This window comes from Rhinolophus hipposideros, assembly GCF_964194185.1.
Source record: "Rhinolophus hipposideros genome assembly, chromosome: 18".
Classification (NCBI taxonomy): Eukaryota; Metazoa; Chordata; class Mammalia; order Chiroptera; family Rhinolophidae; genus Rhinolophus; species Rhinolophus hipposideros.
The window spans coordinates 17,229,700-17,251,140 of record NC_138064.1 but is presented as its reverse complement, the minus strand read 5'-3'; the positions used below and the strand labels follow the sequence as shown (position 1 = coordinate 17,251,140).

The 21,441-nt window shown below is 40.7% G+C and overlaps 1 protein-coding gene across 1 annotated transcript; it reads left to right on the top strand.

The window, feature by feature from the left end:
• Positions 1 to 1,334: 1,334 nt before the first annotated feature.
• GPNMB (glycoprotein nmb) lies at positions 1,335 to 21,161 on the top strand. The gene is made up of 11 exons (XM_081079643.1): positions 1,335 to 1,570; positions 5,658 to 5,810; positions 6,565 to 6,708; positions 8,900 to 9,073; positions 11,269 to 11,427; positions 11,738 to 12,049; positions 14,245 to 14,343; positions 15,200 to 15,302; positions 16,912 to 17,126; positions 19,484 to 19,577; positions 20,042 to 21,161. The coding sequence occupies exons 1-11, from the start codon at positions 1,501 to 1,503 to the stop codon at positions 20,187 to 20,189; spliced, it is 1,671 nt and encodes a 556-aa protein (XP_080935769.1). The 5' UTR covers positions 1,335 to 1,500; the 3' UTR covers positions 20,190 to 21,161.
• The last annotated feature ends 280 nt before the right edge of the window (positions 21,162 to 21,441 follow it).

Below are 21,441 nucleotides of genomic sequence, written 5' to 3'. Positions count from 1 at the left end.
GACACGAGAGAAGATTTCATCATGGTGTCTGTCTCTCTATTAATTAAGGTTTTGTTACAGAAGAGTGCGTGACACTTCTAATTTATTTAGAGATGGAGGTTGCTAATCTGGCCAAAAATACAGCCTGAACTAATTATCAGTAACAAAGAGTAAGAATTCTTAAAAAAAAAAAAAAATAGTATTTCCTAAACAGAAGCTTTTTTTTAATTCCGAAAGTTATACGCTTGTTTTAAAAAGCAAACAGAACTGTATACATTATTCACAGAACATAAAACTAATGAACACTTCCATTATTCATGTATTCTTTATATTAGGAAACCATTGTTTCAGTCATGAATATGCTCCCTTTGCTGTTTTTCCCTTCATATTTGCTTCAAAGGCTGTAAAAGCTGCTCAGAAGAGCTGTGTGGGGCCTTAGGGTTGGGAATTGGCCACTCCCACGCCATGGAATTCAGTCTCACAGACTAATTTTAGTCCTCGTTAGCAAAGCTGAAATATAAATCGGTACCCCAAATTGTACCCTCACCCCCAACCAGGACTTACATATCTACTGAAAATGGTCATGTCGATGTGACTCAGAGAACGATCACATGCAGTAAAGTGTTCATGTTGCCACATTTTCTGCACATTCTGTAACTAGAAATGACTTGATTGTATAAAATTCATGTTCCAGGGAAGCTTGTTTTGCCATCGAATGCTTGCTTTCTGTAACACGAAATAAATGTGCTGTATGTTTTCTGCAATTGGCCCAAAGTGATACAACACATACATGCTTTGAGAACAGTTACCAAAAATTATGCAGGGCTGTTCCAAAAATTACGTGGAATTGCACAGCTATCCTAAATGCGCTGTGGGGTAAATTTCTCAACTACCAGAGGCCCGTGCAGCTGTTTCAAAGCACCTTCTGGCACAACGTATGTTATTATGCATATATGTAATCCATAATTCCAAGTTATTGAAGAGATACCTCCCCCATCTTTGTCTCCTTTTGGGGGAAGGGTATGTACAAGCATGAGCTAGCCCTGGGAGGAGCTGGTCATCTAAATTACAGCAAAAGAAGCAGAACTGTGTCATTTCAACATGAGCTAGGTGAGTGAATCAGTAAAGGAATGGCAGCCAGGTGCTGATCAATAAGGGTGGACATTGAAATTTTACTTGGTGAAGGATATGAAGAGAGGGTCCAATAGAAAGGAAGTTCACCAGAAATTTCTTTAACTAGAAATGTGGGATCACAGCATTGAAACAGTGTGCATCTGAAATGTGAATAAACAGATGCTAAGAGCGAGTGAGTCAGAAGCACGAGTTGTAAGAGATTGAACTCAAGAGACCAGATCAGGCAACGCTGCCCTAATACCATCACATGATCAGCCTGAGGCCCATATTTAATTAAAAATAGGGAGTGGGGCGTGGTAGAGGCCAGAAAAGCACCGTTGTTCTTAGTGGATGGAACCCGCGGAGCTAACAGTTAAACCTTGACTGCTGGGTCTGTGAGGATACAACATGGGATATCTCTACTATTTCCTGGGATTTCTGCTTCTGGCTGCAAGATTGCCACCCGATGCCGCCAAACGTAAGTAACTCAGTTTCGGTGTTTAACCCATTCACTAGCTATTGGCTGAAGCTGTGTTGTCTGAAGTATTGTTGTCTGAGCCAGAAGCAGGACTTCATGGAACTCCTCAGGAAGCTTTCAGGCTCAGTTGTTTTTTTCTTCTGGAAACTTGGGACTGTTGGAACTCCAGCAAAATGCCTCCAGCTCCACTCCTTGTCAGGCTCTTGGAAAGTAATAACTGCGCAGTCTCTCTCTTAGGGAGCTTTTTTTCCATCGCAGTTGCCACCCACTGTCTTCCCGTACAATGGGCGGGTGGAGGTGTGAGGGGAACCGTCTCTGGCCTGAGAACAAAGCAATGCTACCCACTACACTTTGGTTTCTATCCAGTAAGGTAGAGAACTCACGTAGAATGGGGCCCCAAATCTGGAGACAGGCTCTCTAATAATCCCAACCCAGAAGCTGTTGCTAAAATCCTGCTGATATTTCTTTCCAGACCTGCAGGAACTTGCAGCTGCTATAGTGGGGTTGAGAGCTGCCCCATTATAGTTGAGTGAGAGAAGAGCGGAAGCCCCAGGTCTCTATTCTAGTTACACACTAGAGGCTGGGGACTTCTTAACAATGCTGATGCCCAGATCAGTGGAATCAGAATCTTCGGAGGTGGAGTCGGAGTACTCTTGTTTAAAAAGCTCCCCTTGTGATTCGAATGCAAAGCCAGAATTTTAGCCACTGGGCCATGTGTGGCCATTTGTCAACTCCAGAGGGTGGGTGGTGATCCCATCAGCGAGGCAGAGTTAGTGTGGAGTGGGAGAAGGAAGTGAATTATACACCTTCACCCAGAAGGTCCACTGCACCTCACTCCAAAATAGTAGTGACATTCACTGGATGAAAATTCCAGGGGTCCTGATCCTGCCAGGCAACTGGGGGGAGAAAAGGGGGCCTGGGAGAGGGAGACACTGAGAAGGGACCATCATCCACCTCATGCCCACCATGTGTAGCCTCTATGGGGACTGCTTCCCTTCATCACTCAGGTAATTACCCACCACACTTTTGTGGAGCAGATGATCCTTCCCCTATTCAACAGGTGAGGAAACTAAAGCCCAGGTGTTGCTTTTCACCTACTGGCCCAGCTCTGAGAAGGAAGGACCGTGAACGCATGGCGGGAGGGGCCTCTGGAAGCATCACTTCACTCCTCCAGGTGGGAGAGAAGTGTCCTATAAGTAGGTTGTCCGTGCAGAGTGGTATGGGATTGGACTGCTGGGTATACAGAGAAAGAGTGGGGGAACTGCTGGTAGTCCTGCAGGGCCAGGGAGGGAGGTTTCCCGGAAGCTGGAGAGGCCCAGATTGGGGTGGGGGAGGCCAGGGGCCGCTGGACCCCTACGATGGGGACAATGGGGGGGGTGTGGCATTTGGGAGGAGGTGGAGGCATGGCTAGTTCTCCAAGCAGCTGAGGCTGGAGGCTTGGGAAGTGCGGGTCCTGGAAGACCCCACTCCTCCATCTCTTGCGACTGGGGCCGAGAAAAGTCCTGGTGTCTTTGACAAGGGAGCTGCCAGGTCTGGGAGAGCCGCTGGCCTGGGTTTGGCTCACGTGACTTGGGGACAGATTGAGGAGGCTGGCACTGTGATGATCCCAGTTCCCAGACCAGGAAACGGGCCGAGAGGGCAAGTAACTCGCGTTAGGCCCCACAGCAGGTAAGAGGAAGAAGGTGGCTTCCCTGCAGACGCATGTCCTTCCTGCTGTTGGACAAATTGGGTTCCCTGCCAGCGGTGGGGCAGGGCCACAAGTGACTTAGCTCCACTGAGCTTTCATTTCCTTCTTTGCAAAACTGAGTAATGGGGTTCTTGTGAGATCAGCTAACAAAAGGTGCTTGGAGGGGGAGACATGGTAGCAATTTTCTTACGACAATGAACCTGCCAGGAGAGATTTTTCTATAATCTGCTGTCCTGGCAGATGGAGGGTGGGAGAACTGACAGGCCAATATGAGGCCTCTGAGCCTAATTGTAGCCTTCTTTCCACCAGCACCTCTTTGCACTGCTCAGTAAAACAGATTAGCCTAAAGTTGAATTTTGCTGTCAGTCTGAGAGGAGTCCCAGCCCATTGGGCAATGTAAACAAAACCCAGATGTTCCTGATTTCACCTTGCCCTAGAGCAGAGATTCTGGCCAGAAAAAAAATAAGGATGGGTAGGATTTAGCAGTGTCTCAAACACTAAGCGATTCCTTGCCACTTTGAAATCATAGTCCTGGTAGAAAGGAGGAAGGAGAGGTATTGACAAAGTGGTTAAGCAGAGCAGCCACCTCTGCTGGTGGAGGGAGCAGGGAGGCCAAAGTGCAGAGGGAAAAGCCACAGTGGTACTGGGAGTGATTCCGTTCATCCCCACCACACACACAGATTTTTAAAGTCTGCTTACTATTGGGTTTGTTTTATCCTTCTATTCTGAAATCTTTGACGTGTTGCCTTACTTCCTCAGACTGGTGCCCTCATGGTTAAATATGGCCGGTGCAGCTCCAGGCATCACATCATTTCCCTACCATTTCCAAAGTAAAATCTAAGGAAAATTACCTAAACACACCAAATAAAAAGTAGCGTAGTTCTTTAAAAACCAACAATATGCTGTTTACCGGAAACTCACTTCAAATATAAAAATGTATATAACAATCCCTCTCCTGGGTAGATACCCCCCAAAATCAGAAAACATCTTCCCATAAAGATACACATCCTCTGATGTCCACTGCAGCATTATTCACAGGCCAAGACATGGAAACAACCAAAGTGTCCCTCGATAGATGAATTGGATGAGGAAGATGTGGTATATATACACAATAGAATACTAACTACTCCACCATAAGAAAAGATGAAATACAGCCGTTTGCGACAACATGGATGGATCTTGAGATTATTATGCTAAGCAAAATAAGTCCGACAGAAAAAGCTGAGAACCACATGACTTTACTCATATGTGGGATATAAATCTGAAAGCAACAAAAGAACAAAACAAAGAAACAAAAACTCCTAGACACAGACAACAGTTTCGTGGTTACCAGAGAGTAAGGGAGGAGGGGAGATGGTAGAAGAGGGTCAAATAGATGGTGAAGGAAGCAGAACTGACTCCAGGTGGTAAACACACAATGCAGTTATACACATGATATATTATAGAAATGCACACTTGAAACCTATGTAATTTTACTGACCACTGTCACCCCAATAAATTTCATTTTTTTAAAAAAGTACAAGGATGGAAAAAGATGTGCCAATTAAACACTAAGGGTTAATAGCAAGGTACTCTCTGAACAAAGAGTATTACCAGACATAGAGGTCAATTCTTAATGATAAAAGGATCAACTCATGAAGAACACTTAAAAATTCTAAACAGAACTTCAAAATATATAAAGCAAAAATTGACAGAACTGAAAGAATAAACTGACAAATTGGCAAATCCATAATTGTAGTCGAAGATTTCAACATCCCTCTCTCAGTAATTAAAATAAACAGAAAAACAATAGGAACATAGAAGTCTCAAAAAACAAACAAACAAAACCTCTATTAACCAGCCTGACATAAAAATATTAAAAAAAAACATTGTACCCAACAACTGTAGACTACAATCCTGCATATGGTAGTCTGGACCATATGCTGGGCCAACAAAAAAATTAGATTGTTCAATAGTGGGCTCTCCAATATGCATCTCTTGGGATCCTGGAAGCATTCCTGAGACTAGCATTCCTTTAGCCAAGTGTGCAGTTCAGAATGGGAAGAGACTCAAAAACTGGTCTGAAGATCATTGGCATCAGAGTTTTCCTAATGATATTGTATCAAATCCAAATATTCAGAGGATACATATTAAGAAATAAACTGATGGTTAAGAAATACTGACTTTGAAAATTTTTCCTTGGTTTATTGATGGTACATAAAGACATAGGGTCTGAATACTTGTAGTAAAGATATTTCCAGTAAATATTTTAAAATATCATTACTTGCTAGACATATTGGAAATATTACGTAGGTGCTTTCCAACTTATGAAATGTAAAGGAGCTTTTAACCATTGTTAGGTTAAATCCCAAATGAAGAATGGAGTAGACAAAATAATTTGTTTTTCAAATACTGGTATAGGATTTCATGAAGCGCTGAGCAATGAAAGAACTTCTGGTTATATAAGGGAGTACAACCAATTAAGTGGTTGGTCTTCAGATGAAAATGACTGGAATGAAAGACTCTATCCAGTATGGAAAAGAGGAGACCCGAGGTGGAAAAACTCCTGGAAAGGTAAGTCAAAAGATTCACTCCCCTACCCCCCCAAAAAAGATTCAACTCAAACAACTGTCATTTCCTACTTAAGTTAATCTCAGAGATTCTAGACTTGTGGATCACATGACTTGTGTTTCTTCTGTGAATGACATTAGTTACCAAGTGGGAGGCACATTGATTTGGCAATTTTTCCTTTATCTCAACATATCACTTTCTAAGACACACACACACACACACACACACACACACATACACACACACCAGTTTGATCTCCTAAGAATTTACAAGTTTGTAGTTCTTAGAAGATTTTGGTGAGCAAGTTTTGCCTCAAACCTATTTAACTAATGTGTGAATGGTCATCTTCAGAAGGTCTGAGACTCCAGCACAGTTTTTAACCATCTCAAGTGTGGTTTGTCAGAAAGTGAGTATATTTTCATTCACATGAATGAATGACTTCTTCAATCGGCAGTGTTGAGATTAAAAAATACAAACCTTTAGTACTTGTCTCCTCGAGCCAATTGAGCAGATTTTTAAATTTTAAGTAAATGTTCTTTCTGTGTTGAGAGAATTCTTTAAATGATCTGACTTCTCTTTTTGTTCATCTTCTAGAAGGTTGTACTCTGAAAGCAAAAGTTAGGAATCCAGAAAATAAATGACTGCATCCTAAAGAGGCTTAAGGATCCTCTCGTTGATCCTTTTAAGTAGATTTAACTTCACTTCATCAGTGAAAGGAAGGAGAGATGCATGTTCCCTCCACTTTTCTCTGTTCCAGGAGGCAATATGCGGGTGGTTCTGACCAGTGACTCCCCAGCACTGGTGGGCTCGAATGTAACATTTGTGGTGAAGCTGGTGTTCCCCAGAGGCCAAAAGGAAGATGCTGATGGCAACACAGTCTATGAGAAGAACTGCAGAAATGGTAAGGAATGTTATTCACATCACGGGGACTCCCTAGTTCTCCAAGCCACTGGATACGGTAGTAGTTCTCCTGAACTACTGGAGACCCATCTCAGAAACCTCAATGCTCACAGGTACTTCTGGAAGTGCAAGATGCTGCTGTCATCCTATGTCACCCTCTCCTCAAGCTGGATGACAGCGAGGGTGAGTGTGTGCTTCCATCGAGTCCCTTCGTCATCATCCACGTTAGCTAACGCCACTTCATCCAACTGGTGGTTCTGCACTGCCTGGGACCCTTTTCAGAAGTTATATCTTCACACTCAGCTTTGTTTTAGTGGCCAGTTGATTGGACAGAGAATGCCTTGTTGACTCTCAGATTTTGATTTTAGTACTCAGAATTCTTTAGGCTACTCAAAAAATAGCCAATTTGACAGGTGTTTGCTGATCGTATTCATTTCTGCCCACAAGTATTTCTTAAGCAAATGCTGTGTGACTAGCACAAATGCTAAAATGTATATATTCTGGATTTGTTTTGCTCTTCATTAAAGCAGGAAGCTCTTTGTACATGTTAAAGAGCACAAATGAACACAAATACATAAAGGGAAATTATCTTGTTGGAATCGTACATTCTCAAAAACTCCAAGCTAATTACTGAGATTATTTAAGCAGGGACAAGGTTATTAAATACACCTATCTAATTTTATTATTAAGAACTTCTATTAAACTGTCAATGAGTGCATTCCTCATCTTCCTATGAGGAAAACATTAGATTCTATATGGAAAGGGTTTGACAGTTAAAAGGTGTTGTATTTAATATTCTGTAGCATTTTTCTTTTTTTCTAAAAATGCTGATTCTTAGAAATGTTTCAAATGACAGTCTAGCCCTCTGAGCATTTTATATGAAAGAGTCCTTGAGACTTCTGAAAATGTTAATAAAATATCTATCACCACTAAAAGGAACTAGGGATCTTTGAAGAAATGATAGATTCCAGGTGTAAGGCATGAAAAGTATCAGGTGAGCCTGGGACATCTTATTGTGCCAGAAAACAAGGGAGTGCTCCACGACTCATGGGAACGTGTCCTAAGGACACAGAAGCCAGCTCGGAGGCGCTCCCTCACTGGCCCTGTTTGGGTCAATTTAAGAATAAAAAATACTATGGCTTTAATCAATTGATCAATAACAAGGCTCTTCATAAATGTCAGTGACATAAAAAGAAAAACAACAACAGCAACAATCAAGAAGGTGATGATATATGTTGTAATGGAAGGAGAACTGATTCTGGGTGGTGAACACACAATGGGATTTATAGATGATGTAATACAGAATTGTACACCTGAAATCTATGTAATTTTACTAACAAATGTTACCCCAATACATTTTTTTAAAAAAAGAAGGTGATGAGGTTGTTCTAGGTGAAAAGCTATTGGTCATGACTTATTTAAAATGGAAAATGTCATATCAACAGAAAAGTAGAAAGGAGGGTACATTAAGCACCAAATATCCTCTACCTAGATTCAACAATTGAAACGTTTTGCCATATTTGCTCTTCTCTTTCTCTCTTTCTCTTCCTCTTTCCTTCCCTCCCTCCTTATCTCCCTTCCCTCCTCTTTCCTTCCCTCCCTCCTTATTTCTCTCTCTGTGTGTTTCTCCCCACCTCCCTCCTCTCCTTTCCCCCCTCTCTCTACCTCCCCTTCTCCCTACCTGTCTTGCTGAAACAAAGAAGCCAAATGTAGTATGTGACCCTTGATTACTGTGGTAGGGGTGCTGATGCTGTGTTTACATAGAAGAATACCCTTATGCTTAGAAGACGTGTGCTGAAGCCTTTAGGAGTGGAAAGTCATGATGTCCAATGAGTCAGGAAAAAAAGCTGCAGATAGAGTGTATCCAAATAAAACGATAAAGTATCCTTGAGTTTGGTTTGAATATAGTTGTGATTTGGAGACCCAATATGAAGATAAAATATATTAAGTGATATCTCTAGATTGGATTTACATGAATAATTGTTTTCTATAAAACTTATTGAAATGTAACATATATTCAGAAAAATGCACAGGTCATCAGTGTACCATTGAATGAATTCTGACCATTAGGGTTTTAGTTGTCCCACTATATTTAAACTAGTTATTAAAAAATATGAAAAAGTATTTAGTTCAATGATGGACATTGTGCATTCTGAATCCAGATGACAGGGCTTGTTTCTCTCTCTGTTTAGATACAGGTCCATCTCCTGACCCACATGTTTACAACTGGACAGCATGGACAGACGATGATGACTGGGAAAGTGGCCCCAACCGAAGCCATCACAATGTGTTCCCCGACGGAAGGCCTTTCCCTCACCACCATGGATGGAGGAAATGGAATTTCGTATATGTGTTTCACACACTTGGTTGGACTTTTACAAATCTCCTTAGCTTTTTCTTTACCTTTCCTTAAAATTAATTTTTTTTCTCTTTTCTTATTCTGAAATTGAGAATTATAATACTGAGAGTTTAATAACAGTTAATCTGTTAGCTTTTCTACTTTCCTTAACTGGGATGGAAGGTGAGGGTTAGCCTTGCCAAATCGGGACAACAGAAAATTAAAAGGAGGGGAAAAAAAACAGATCCATCTTTCTTTTTTAGAATAAAATTACTCAATCTTTTCTGTCTATAACAGTAATATGAAAAATATTAATATTTATTTATTTGAATGGCATTCAGATGGGCATCAGTTGATTTATTCTTTAATTTTCATATTGTCAAATGACTTTTTAAGAATTAAAGAAACATGTTCTTTTTAGGAAATTTGGAAAGTGCAGAAAAGTACAAATAAAAAAGAAGTCATCCGTAATTAACATCAGAGATTATCACTGTTAACCTGATGGTGTTTTTTTTATTAGTATTTCTTGTTTAGGATTATAATGTACATGGAGACTTTTTTTTTCTTAATATCATGAACATTTGACTGTTTGCATAATATTCCTGACAGTTTGCTATTCCATTGTGTAGAAATAGCATGATTTAACCACTGTTCTTCTTTGATATAACTTACGTTCTTTTCTTTTTTTAACCACACTTTGCTTTATTGCTGGTGAAGTGATTATTTTTAGGAGGAGCAAATTTAGGTTATTAATAGCAAAGCTGCTACGTTATTAATTTAAAATGTCACCAGGTACCACCTGGCTCTGAGGATTTGAAAACTGCTGCCAATTGTGCAGCCTGCAAATTTCTCAATGTTTTTCTTTGTAAATTAGAGAGAGCTTCTCTTTCTCCCATTAACTTATTTACAAGCCAAAGAAAATACTAATAATACATTTCAACTGAACAAAATATATTCAAAGTACAAAATATATTCAAATATTATGCCCATCTATTTCAATCAGTTGCTTTAAAGCTGGCGTTTTTCAATGCCTTCACAGTCCTGTCAGTCAACTCACCAAATGTCACGATTTCTTTGACCTGGCAGTTTGCATGGAGCCACTTACGCTCACTAACACTCCAGACTTTTTTTGGTCTTGTTAACATCCGTTAACTAGTTAAAATCAGCTTTCAGCCAGAAATTGCTCTGTGTTTGTAACAAGACTATTTTAAAGTTCCATCTTTTGCTGAGGTCTAAGATCTAACTGATATTCTCCCTCAATGAAGCATCGCCTCTGTCATCTATCAGTGTCAGAATTAATCTTTTTCTCACTTGAAACTAACTCCAAGAGATCCCTCTTCCCTCCTACAACCTCCAACAGAACTGCCTCTACATTTCAAAGTAAAGGGGGGTTCCATATTACACATCCCTTAAAAGACTAATGTATTTTTACCATGTGACTTATTTACCATGTCACATGACTTTTACTGTGTGACAAACATGGTCTTTAAACATCTGCATCTCACAAGCATCCATCTCACAATACCTGTAGTTCCAATGACACGCCTATCCCCGTGCCTCAATAGGATTAGAAAAATCCTTGAGCTCTGAAGAAGAGGAATTCCTTTCATGAGCTAGACAGTGGCAGTTCAATTTAGGTTAGGGTTGGAGAAAGCAAAAGAATGGCCAAGGGTATCTTAGAAATGTGTGTATGGAACCACTCAGTTCTTTTTTATACCCACTATAGCTTTCATCACTTATTGCATATTTGTATACACATACTATTCTAAAGTAGAGGATTCTGGTCCCCTAAAAAAAGAAAAAGCTGCTTAATAAAGTAGCTGAAATGGTAATATTGTTATAAAAATAAGGTAGATTTTTGAATAAATTTTTTAAGCTCCATTGGACAGCTCATCATTACACTCCATGTATTTTATGTGGGAACTATATGTATTTCAAGTACCAGATTACTTATAAAAAGTCTTGAGTTACAAAATAATGATTGTATTATCTCACTAACCAGCTCTGTTCAATGACATGCAAATATGTTTGTGGGTTTGTTTTATAAGGTTTTACATCAAAATGAGCACCATCTTCCTTTCAGAAGCAGCCAGACCCACACTCTCATCCTGGTTTTCCTTCCCCAGAGCAAACTCCAAATGGCAGTCGCAAGTCTGTAAGAAACGACTTCCTATACTGATTACGTAATGTAACCTATACCTAAATATTTCCAATCTCTCAAAGGTCAGTATTTCCAGAAACTGGGACGATGTTCAGAGAGAGTTTCAATAAACACGGCCAATGTGACAGTTGGCCCTCAAATCATGGAAGTAACTGTCTATAGAAGACACCGATGGACACATGTTCCCATCACAAAAGCAAAAGCTGTGTACGTGGTAACAGGTGAGTGGTGTGAACTCTAAATTAACTGGATGAAACACTTCGTTCTGGTAACGTTACTAGGGTAAGAAAGAGCCAAGTGTTCTGGGTTAGGTTCCAATTTATCTGGACTGCTTCTCAGACTTATATTTAGTGATGAATTTTCTCGGTTTTCCCAAATAACTTAGGGAAACTAGAAAACTTGCAGAGGAAAAGGAAAAATGATGCTGAATTCTCCTTACTTTAAATTTTTTGCTTAACAGCGTTTCTGAAGTCATCCATTTAAAATCAAGCAATCATGCTTTTTTTTGTTGTTTTTGTTGATAACTTGTAGATCAGATTCCTATGTCTGTGAATATGTCCCAGAGGAATGATCGAAATTCATCTGATAACACGTTCCTCAGGGACCTCCCCGTCACGTTCAATGTCCTGATTCACGATCCCAGCCATTTCCTCAATGAGTCTGCCATTTACTACAAGTGGAACTTTGGGGATACTACTGGTCTGATTGTTTCCAACAACCACACTTTGAATCACTTGTATGTGCTCAATGGAAACTTCAGCATTAACCTTACTGTGCAAGCTGCAGCGCCTGGACCTTGTCCTTCCCCTTCACGCAGACCTCCAAGACCCACCCCTTCTTTACGTAAGTGTTTTCTGGGTGATCATTAGTGGGGTGGGTGGTCTTTAACCTCTAAAAAAAATTCATGTAGATTATGTTATTAGATTCCTACTTAAAACAATTGTATACAGACTCTGCAATGATTCTATTCTGTACCTGTCGATTTTAAAAGCCAATTTATCACCATTGTAAGCTGTTAGAATACAGAAGAAAGAAGAATATGTTTAAAGTCACTTTTGCGAGTTGAATTTGGTGACTTGTACACAGCTCTTTGACCTTCCTCATTGTTACTGGCCCTTATTATGTATACAGATGCTTTCCCCCCTTCTAGCCCATCACATTTCTGTTTGTCTACCATTTTTTGTCTCTATGAGAAGACTCCTTATAAACATTCAGGCCATCTCACTTTCCTTCCCCTCCTCCCACTTTTCTCCCCACTTTCACTCTCCTCTCTGCCTTGCCTACATCCATCTAATGTCCCATGAAAACACAGCAAAACTTAAGAGCAGTTCCTAAATGGCTCCAAGAGAATGCACCTTGAGAATATTTCTTGGCTAGCAAGCTGGAAAGACTTTAGACATTAAAATTGTTCTGGATATACGCCATAGTAAATTAAATCCCACTATCTGGTGATAGTATATGAAGACATTCAAGAAGTTCTTAAGAGTCTACTTTGGGAAGCGTTAAAGTCCATCTAGTTCCCCATCCTTCTCCACAAAGCTACAAGTCGTCTTAGCACCCCAGGGTCCTGGAAATGGTTCTAGGCTGGCATCCTCTCAGTGGTCACAAGAGGGTGCCATCACCAAGCCCAGAGGGAACACTCCCTCATGACGTTCAGACTTGTCACAATTGTTTTTACCAAAACCTGTTAGTTATAAATAATAAACTGTCATCATGGTGTGTTATTAATAAAATGAGTTCTTGTGAAGTCAAGAATATATAAATCAAGACACTATAATTTATTACTGATTTTGATTCAATCTTTTTTGAAATGTTTTAAATTACAAAATTGATGCATGTTCCTTAGTAAAAACTCATATAAAGAAATTTAGGGGGCCGGCCGGGTGGCGCAGGCGATTAGAGCTCCATGCTCCTAACTCTGAAGGCTGCCGGTTCGATTCCCACATGGGCCAGTGGGCTCTCAACAGAAAAAGAAAAAAAAAAAAAAAAAGAAATTTAGAATAAAAGTGAAAGTTCCTATTCACACTCTCCTCACAAGAGTTAATCCTGTTAATAGTTGGGAGGGTTTCTTCCTAGATCACTTTTCTACGCATTTCAAAACATATTTTATAACTACACATAGGGTTTATTGTTTTGATTTTTATGTATGTAGGTTCATGCAATATATATTGTTCTATAATTTTCTTTTTTTCACTTACATATCACAGACAACTTTCCATTGATCAGTGCAGGCAAATCTAACTCACTTTATTCAATGGCTACATAGTGTTCTATACTCTATATAAATTGTAATTTACTTAACCATTTTCTTATTGATGGATGATTAGGTTAATCTTAATTCCAATTACAAATATAGCAGAACTGAACAGGTATAAACATGTAGCTTTGTGGTATTTCTGTAGGGGAATCAATTTCTTTATCTACGAGTGTTGATGGTCTTCCTTACAAACAAGGGGACCAGGTATAAAATTCAAAATAAATTACAGATGCCTATAATATCTAGAACTGTCCAAAAATTCCTGAATGGTAAGGGGCTTAATGTTAGGTTACTTAATGCTAGTCTATTTTGAATTGTATTTTTATTCAGGTAGCTTGTTTTTCTTAGAACCTGTTTATATAGTAATGAGTCAATGAAAGGGAATTTTAAATTTCTGTTATTATTTTCCATAGGTTAGACAATAAGATATAAGGTAGTAACCTTATGAGTTAAGTTTTATAGTGAAGGGAAGCTGTCTGTCTTTATCTAAAGATGTTAAATCAACCATAATTAACCCCAAAATGCTTTATAGCAGCTGTGAGAGTTGGAGAAGGGGGATGGGTGGAAATAAGTAATGGGATCCAAGGTGATTATAAGAGTCAACTCATGACTTGAAAAAGGGGGGTGAAGTGAGGTATTTGTTCATTCAGCTCAAATTTCTGCAGCAGTTTAATAGTATAGGATTCCTGATGTTTTCCTAAAAGTGGGTAGAAAGATGTTTAGATGTACAGCTTTTATATTCCCAGCACCTAATCTAAAATCTTGCTTTCAAACTGTCCAGTACTTGCTGATGACGACTCCCTGGATCTAAGGGAGATACCTGGTGAAGACTGCCAGATTACCAGATACGGTTACTTTAAAACCACTATCACAATTATAGGTAAGACCAGCAGGGGAAAGAGGTTAGAATCTACCATGGGCCACCCGCCCACTTTGCTGGCTCTGAATGGATGGGGTGGGGAGCGGGGCACCCGCTGTCTGTGCAAGGTGCACGTGCCTGAGCAAGGACTCCACGTTTCTAGATTCCCACTTGCCTATTCCGGCCTTCCTTAGACATCGTGATGGAAATGAGCCCTCCGTGAGGCTCACATACTAATGAGCCTACCCAGACTGGATCCCCCACCCTGTGCATCACAGGAATCTGAATCAATGTGCCTTGAAGGAAGGCCAGTAACAAGTTCCCACGACTTCCACTTTCTTCCCCTAACTGATTCCGCAGTCCCACTTATGGTGTGTAAGAAGCAGGGATGAACAGGACCACCATACCTGGCTGTGTTTTAGGCACAGCCCACAGGCGCCCCAAAGAGAAGACAGGTGGGGGCTGGAGCCTTGCTGTGCACCCTGATTCTGGGGTGGGGGCTAAAACTCATGCTGTGCCCTCTGGGGCTGAGCCACCTCTGCCAAGAGAAGCTGGCCAAGGCCTGAGCCTGGGGGCTGCATCCCTGCAGAGGCACCTTTTCCTGAAACATCTGCCCAGAGGGAGTGCTGCCTTCTAATACATACACAGGCTCCAGAAATAAAGAGCCGGGTTGAAGAACAGTTCAGTTTGACTTCGAAAATGCTGCATGGACATGTATCCGATGCTATGGGATAGATTTTCAGATCTGGTGTGTTTCTGTGTGGCAAGAAGGCCGTGTGCATTTTGTTTGGCTTTCTGGTTTGTTAAGGAGTGGTTTTGGTTTGGTTTGGTTTCCACTGTATTTTGATGTGTTTTTCTATGGGGGTTGTTTTGTTAGAGGGAATTCTAGAGGTTAACATCATTCAGATGACAGACGTTCAGATGGCCATGCCACAGCCTGCCGACTCCCTGATGGATTTCGTCGTGACCTGCCAAGGGTCGTGAGTACATCTTCTGTCAGAGGAATGGGTCAAGTGAGGACCCCCGGTTCCCCTTCTGAGTTGATTTAAATTCCTGGTTCACTAGTAAGCCAAGACAAGGAAGGACCCTACCAGGCACTCTCAAGCCTGCATTTGTTTTGCTAGAACTGAGCAATGCTCATTCCCTTTAATTGTTGATGGAGTTGAATAATAATTTTTTTTTAATAATAATTTTTGATTGAACACTTCCTATATTCTTAACATTTTACATCTGTCCTCGTATTAAATCCTCACACAATCCTATGCCTCTCCCCATTTTACAGATGGGGCCACGGTGATTAGAGAGCTTGCCCTCATAGGCAGTGGGTACCCAGCAGAGCACAATTCACAAGGCAAGGTCTGGCTCAGAACTCTGCTCTTAAGCTTCCTGAGGCTTCTCTGGAGTGGCAGGGGGCCAATGTAGAATGGCTGTGTCCTGGCATTAATTAATGGCAATGCCTGATAATTCTGTCCCTTTATAATTTACGAAGCTCTTCGAATGCATTAGCCAATTTGACTTCCGGGGGTTTAGTTATAACTATATATAATAGACTAAATATATATTAATTAATATATGTACCATATCAATTAACTAATTAAATATGTGAATGAATTAACTGATTCACATATACGTAAATCAAGTCATTAAAATATATGTGTATGTAGATGTATAAATTAGTTAAGTGCATGGGAAGGTATAAAAACTGTGGCCTTATTTGGTAAAAAAGGGTAACTAAGACGTTGTTCAGCTTGGGGAGAGAAGTGACAAATGAGGATGACAGAAACTAGAGAAAAACTGACTGAAGGAGTGAGACCGTTGCAAGAGGCCAGGGTATGCCCTCCAATCACCCCACGCCCTCCTCAGACTACAGCAGAGCTACTCAGTAGGTCTACTGAGTAGACCAAGAAGTCTACTCAGAAGTGAAACAGTGGCTCTGACAGTAATGCGTGGCCAGGCAGCCTAGTGGTTACAAGGACAGTTGTCAAACATCTTTTGTTGAAGTCCCAGCTTCACCTCGACTCGCTTGTGTGACCTTGGGCCAATTATTTCCCCTCCCCAAGCTGGTTTGTCCACTGCTACTCTGGGATAATATGATACTTGCCTCATGAAGTCATTAAGAGGAATGGACAAGACCACATCATGTATCTAAAGGTCAGTGCCCTGCGCACAGTAAATACTGCATCATCAGCCATCATGGCTGCTGTTGGTGCGTCTCTCAGGGACCCAGGCAGGGCCAGCTCTGGCATTCAGTAACACCTTTGCCTCACACCTGAGCCATCTGCATCTCTGGCCATTCTAGGGAGCCAAAAGTTAGAGGAATGACTTGGGCTTCGCACCATTTCCAAGAGTCTATTGCCTTGGAGGAAAAGCATTTCTTCCTCCTCCACCTCCTGGGCCTCACCTTCTGGGGGATACACTGTCACAGTAGCTCACACCTGGCTTGTTTACTGGTAAATGATAGGCAACTATTCCACGTTCTATAGTTTGTGTAAAAATAAGGTAGAATTTAACTTTACAGAAATGTAATGATTTTCCCTTTAAAACGACTGCACTCTTCTCTCCCCTGCCCGGTGCCATCCGTGCCCTCAGCATTCCCACAGAGGTCTGCACCATAATTTCTGACCCCACCTGCCAGATCGCCCAGAACGCAGTCTGCAGCCCTGTGGGTGTGGACATGGGCGACATGTGCTTGCTGACGGTGAGACGAGCTTTCAACGGGTCTGGAACCTACTGTATGAACCTCACTCTGGGTGATGACGCCAGTCTGGTCCTCACGAGCACCCTCGTCTCCGTCCCGGGCAGAGGTGAGTTTTGCTCACCTTTGCTCAGAGGTGATTGTACAAGCATTTCATAACGCAGATCAAGGGTGTCGTGTTCAACACTAAAGCTATTCCGAGCTTTGGTAGCAATGTTTAACTTTATTTCAGGGCAAAATTCATTGACCTATTGTTAATGTGGATTTGAGAACTGGCGTTAAAATCCAAACAGCAAATCTACTTAGGGAAGGGATGAGAGAGAGAGACCGCGTGAAATAGTGGCCAAAGAAAAGCCTTTTGATCAAAAAAATCAGCTGTGATCAGGGAGCAGTAATAACAGGATATGATCACGACATGTTCAATAGACTCATATCTCGAGGGGGAAGTATAAAGCCCAACATCAAAAATAACAATGTTGTCCAATTAAACTATAACAAAGGGGAGGCCGGCGTCCTGTAGTCATTAGAATCCACCCAGGCAAAGGTATGAAGCCAAGAAGAGAAGTGAGAAACCAAGGGGACCCCTGGCATGCTGCGTGTCCTCTCTGTCCCTTCCCATATTCTACCAAGCATTACACCGAGACTGTACCAAGCCAACTTACCTATCCTCAGATGTTCACCAGAAAAACTAACCTTTTACCCTCCTGATGCTTGCAGAGGTAAAATGTTAACAAAGTGGACTAACATATTTTCTTGAGAAATTTTAATTTACTGTGACTTCCAATGTTCCCCATCCTCAAAATCAGGACAGGACCTGGTGACCCTAAGAGGATTTCACTTACAACCAACTTTGTTGTGAGTTACTGCTTTATCTCTTAGGAGGAGTGCTACTTGGTGGAATGGAAGGGAGAGATTAAACTGTACACACATTACAGCACTTAAGTTTGTAAGTTTGCTCCTTAATTTGAGGATCGACAGGTACAGTCTGATGACTAATTCACAGATAACTGTTTTGGACTTCATAAGGTAAAATGTACGTAAATATATATATAGTTACCTGCTAACAAGAAAAAAGGCAGCTTTAACCTCATCGAAAGAAAAGCTTAAGTCATCACACCTATAATTATTTGGACGAGGGCTTCTTGTTGGTAAGATCCAAGGTGTAGATTTAAAAACAACAAAAGATGAATATTAAAGTCCCCTGCTTCCTGGAGGGTGTGCCTGGGATGAAAGGCTCCAGGGCGGAAGAAGGCAGGTGTCACCTCTGTATCCAGGTGAGCTTGGAACTTCAAGCTGTCACCTCCCAGAGCTGCTGCACTATTGCTCTTATGCTGCTACAGATTTTTTTAGAATTGCCTTTGGAGTCGTAACCTGTTTTGTGAAGCTTCCTGTGCTGCTGGCAAACCACTGGTCTCTTATCTGGATTAGATGTTTAGATATGTGTGCTCCTTTAATTCTTCTTGTGGTGAGTGATAACTTGAGGGGTGACCCGAGCCATTTTCAAAATCCAAATAAAGGAAGTTCAGAAGGAGAGTTTTTAATCCAGTGACCACTGTAACTTGATGACTCGGATTTCAGAGTCAGAACTTCCGACATAGATCATTGTTCGAACCTATAGACTTTTAGCTGAAATGGGGTAATGAATAAAAATTCATTATTTTATTCATTGATTCAATGAACAGGCAGGAAGCACCCGCAATTCTTTCAACAAATATTCATCATCGACTCTGTGCCCAGGACTGGGGGCTGGGATTGCAGTGGTGGCAGAGGAGATGAAGGAAAAATAAATTCCAGTTGGACTTTGGCAGTAGAGATAAGACTCATTGATTTGCTAGGTTCCAGGAGTACAGAGGAAGACATAATCCTTGTTTCATGGTTCTCACAATCTAGTAGGAGAGAAATATGTGTAAAGAAGTAACTGCAATACTATGTGATTGAGGCAGATGAAGAGAGGCAAGTAGAGTAGTGAGGAAGGAAGGGGTGACCCGCTGTCTCATGAATGTCTGGAAGGTGTCCCAAAGGAATGGGCACTTGAGATGAGCTGGGGGAAGGACATTCCCGGCAGAAGGCATGGAGATTTGCAAGAGGAGAGGGAAGATGGGCAACTCCCAGGATTTTTAGCACAGTTGGAAGGTACAGTAGGAGATGAGGCTAGAGGAGTGGGCAGGACTATCACTTCACCACGTGGGTGCTGCTGGGTCAGCTGAGACCTGAGCAGGTATCTCCAGGATACGACATCTCTCTCCTGAGCCCTTAACACAGTGTTCCAGACATGCTAACTCATTCTCTAAATGGAAGATAAACTGACCCAAAGACTGTGTGTTATTTAATGGAAAAGATTACTGAAAGCCCAGAGGGAGCCATGTATCTTCTGAAAGCTCCCTCCCTCATTCATTTAATTACATTACAAGCAGCAGGTCCTTTAGGCGGAAGATATCACTAATACGGTCTTTCTTCTGCTTTAAGATGCAGGCTCCCCTCTAAGAATGGCAAATGGTGCCCTGGTCTCTGTTGTCTGCTTGGCCATATTTGTCACTGTGATCGCCCTCTTGGTGTACAAGTAAGTTGCTGGTTCTAACACTTTAAATCACTATAGTGTATTGTCAAAATTAAATAGCAATATACTGCACAAATGGGCCATGTCCCCTTTTTGGCTTTTAACCATTTTGTGTGAGGGAAGGAAAATCTTCCACTGAATGATGAATACCAAACCAGCCTGTTGACTTTACTGTGGTTTCTTTAAAACCTAAAAACACTACCAGATGTCAGTAACTTCACAAAGTTGTGTCAGCTTAATATTTAACACATAATCTCAAATTATAGCCAACAGGCACATTTTTTGCATAAAGAAGAGAAAATAAATATATTTTCATAAGACATCAGCTTCTTTAAAGCCCTATATTAGGTTAAATGGAATTAATCAATTTGTTGTTTGCCCTTTGCACGGGGTATGTAAAAGATTGTAGAAAGTAACGTATTCCATCTGGAGATCTTTTTTTAATCCGTCTAACACATTGCTTTCAGAAAACACAAGAAATACAAACAGATAGGAAACAGTACCGGGACCAGAGGCCAAGGCCTGAATGTTTTTCTCAACCATGTGAAGGTCACGTTCTTCCCTGGAAGCCGGGAAAAAGATCCACTACTCAAGAACCAACCCGGAACTCTTTAAACCTTCAGCCTTTTTTCTCACCCACAGCTCACTCTTCAAGTGCCATATAAGAGTAAATGACTATGCTAGAGTAAATGACTGTTAACTTTTTTCCTAAAGATTATTGTAAAATATCTATTGTGGTTTAGGGGAGTTACAATTTATTTTATACAGGTTAGGTGGCATTATAGGGAAGTGGTGAGGAATTATGTACTGCACACAGCCTTCGCCATATTATATAACTGACAAAAATCAGTGAGCAGTGCTTTCTTTCATTATGATTTATTTTTTCACTTAAGTGACGTGATGTCTTATGCCATTAGTAGAATAGACATGCTGTGTCCAAAGCATAGGGGGAGAAGCTACTACTATTCATTAGAGTCTGACCTAGGTTACCCGGAAGGAGAGGCTGGACACTTTCCATATATAACCACATGCATAAACGAATGTACATACTATATTCTTGTCGTTAAGATCACATTCCAAGCTAACTGAATCCCATTTCAATGAACATGCATGAGCTCCCAATAGAACAATAACAGGCGAAGCCTCTACTATGATGTATATGCTTGTTATACAAAAATCATCAGCAGCATTATTTAATAAATAGGTGTGAATATTTTCATGACAGGCTGCCCTGCCCAGCTATGTAAAGGAATGGTATTCATTCATTCATTTATCCCATGAACATTTATTCAGCATTTTCTGTAATCAGGCATATTTTTAGGCACATGGCCTGGCATTCAGAGTGTTGACACTTATGTATATATCTGAATTCCTGTATACTCTGGTGCATGTATTTGAAATTATATATTGTAGTTTTCTAAAGGAGGCCCATGGTTTTCCTACTAGTTTCTCTGCTTAAATGATATAGAAACTTGATCAGTAAGGGTTTTACCTCCATTTATAACTAAAACTATCTACTGTATGTCAGACATGACATTTTTTTTTCTCCTTCCTGAAAAATAAAGTCTGGAAAGAGACAAGATCCTGGAATTGTAATTGTTTTCCAATTTGTTGTTTGCCTTTCAATTTCATTTATAATTTTGACACATAAAAAGTTATTTAATGCTGCCCTGTGGAACACTGATAATGTCATAAACATTTTATATTTTTAAATATATATATACAGAATGTGAATTTTCAATACATTTAATATGTAAATGTATATAATCAGACCAATCTAAGAGAAAAGGTTTTCTATAAGCTATTGTCCAGGACTCTTTGAACAGTCAGTATTATATTAAAAATAAAAGCAAGAGGATAGTTCTAG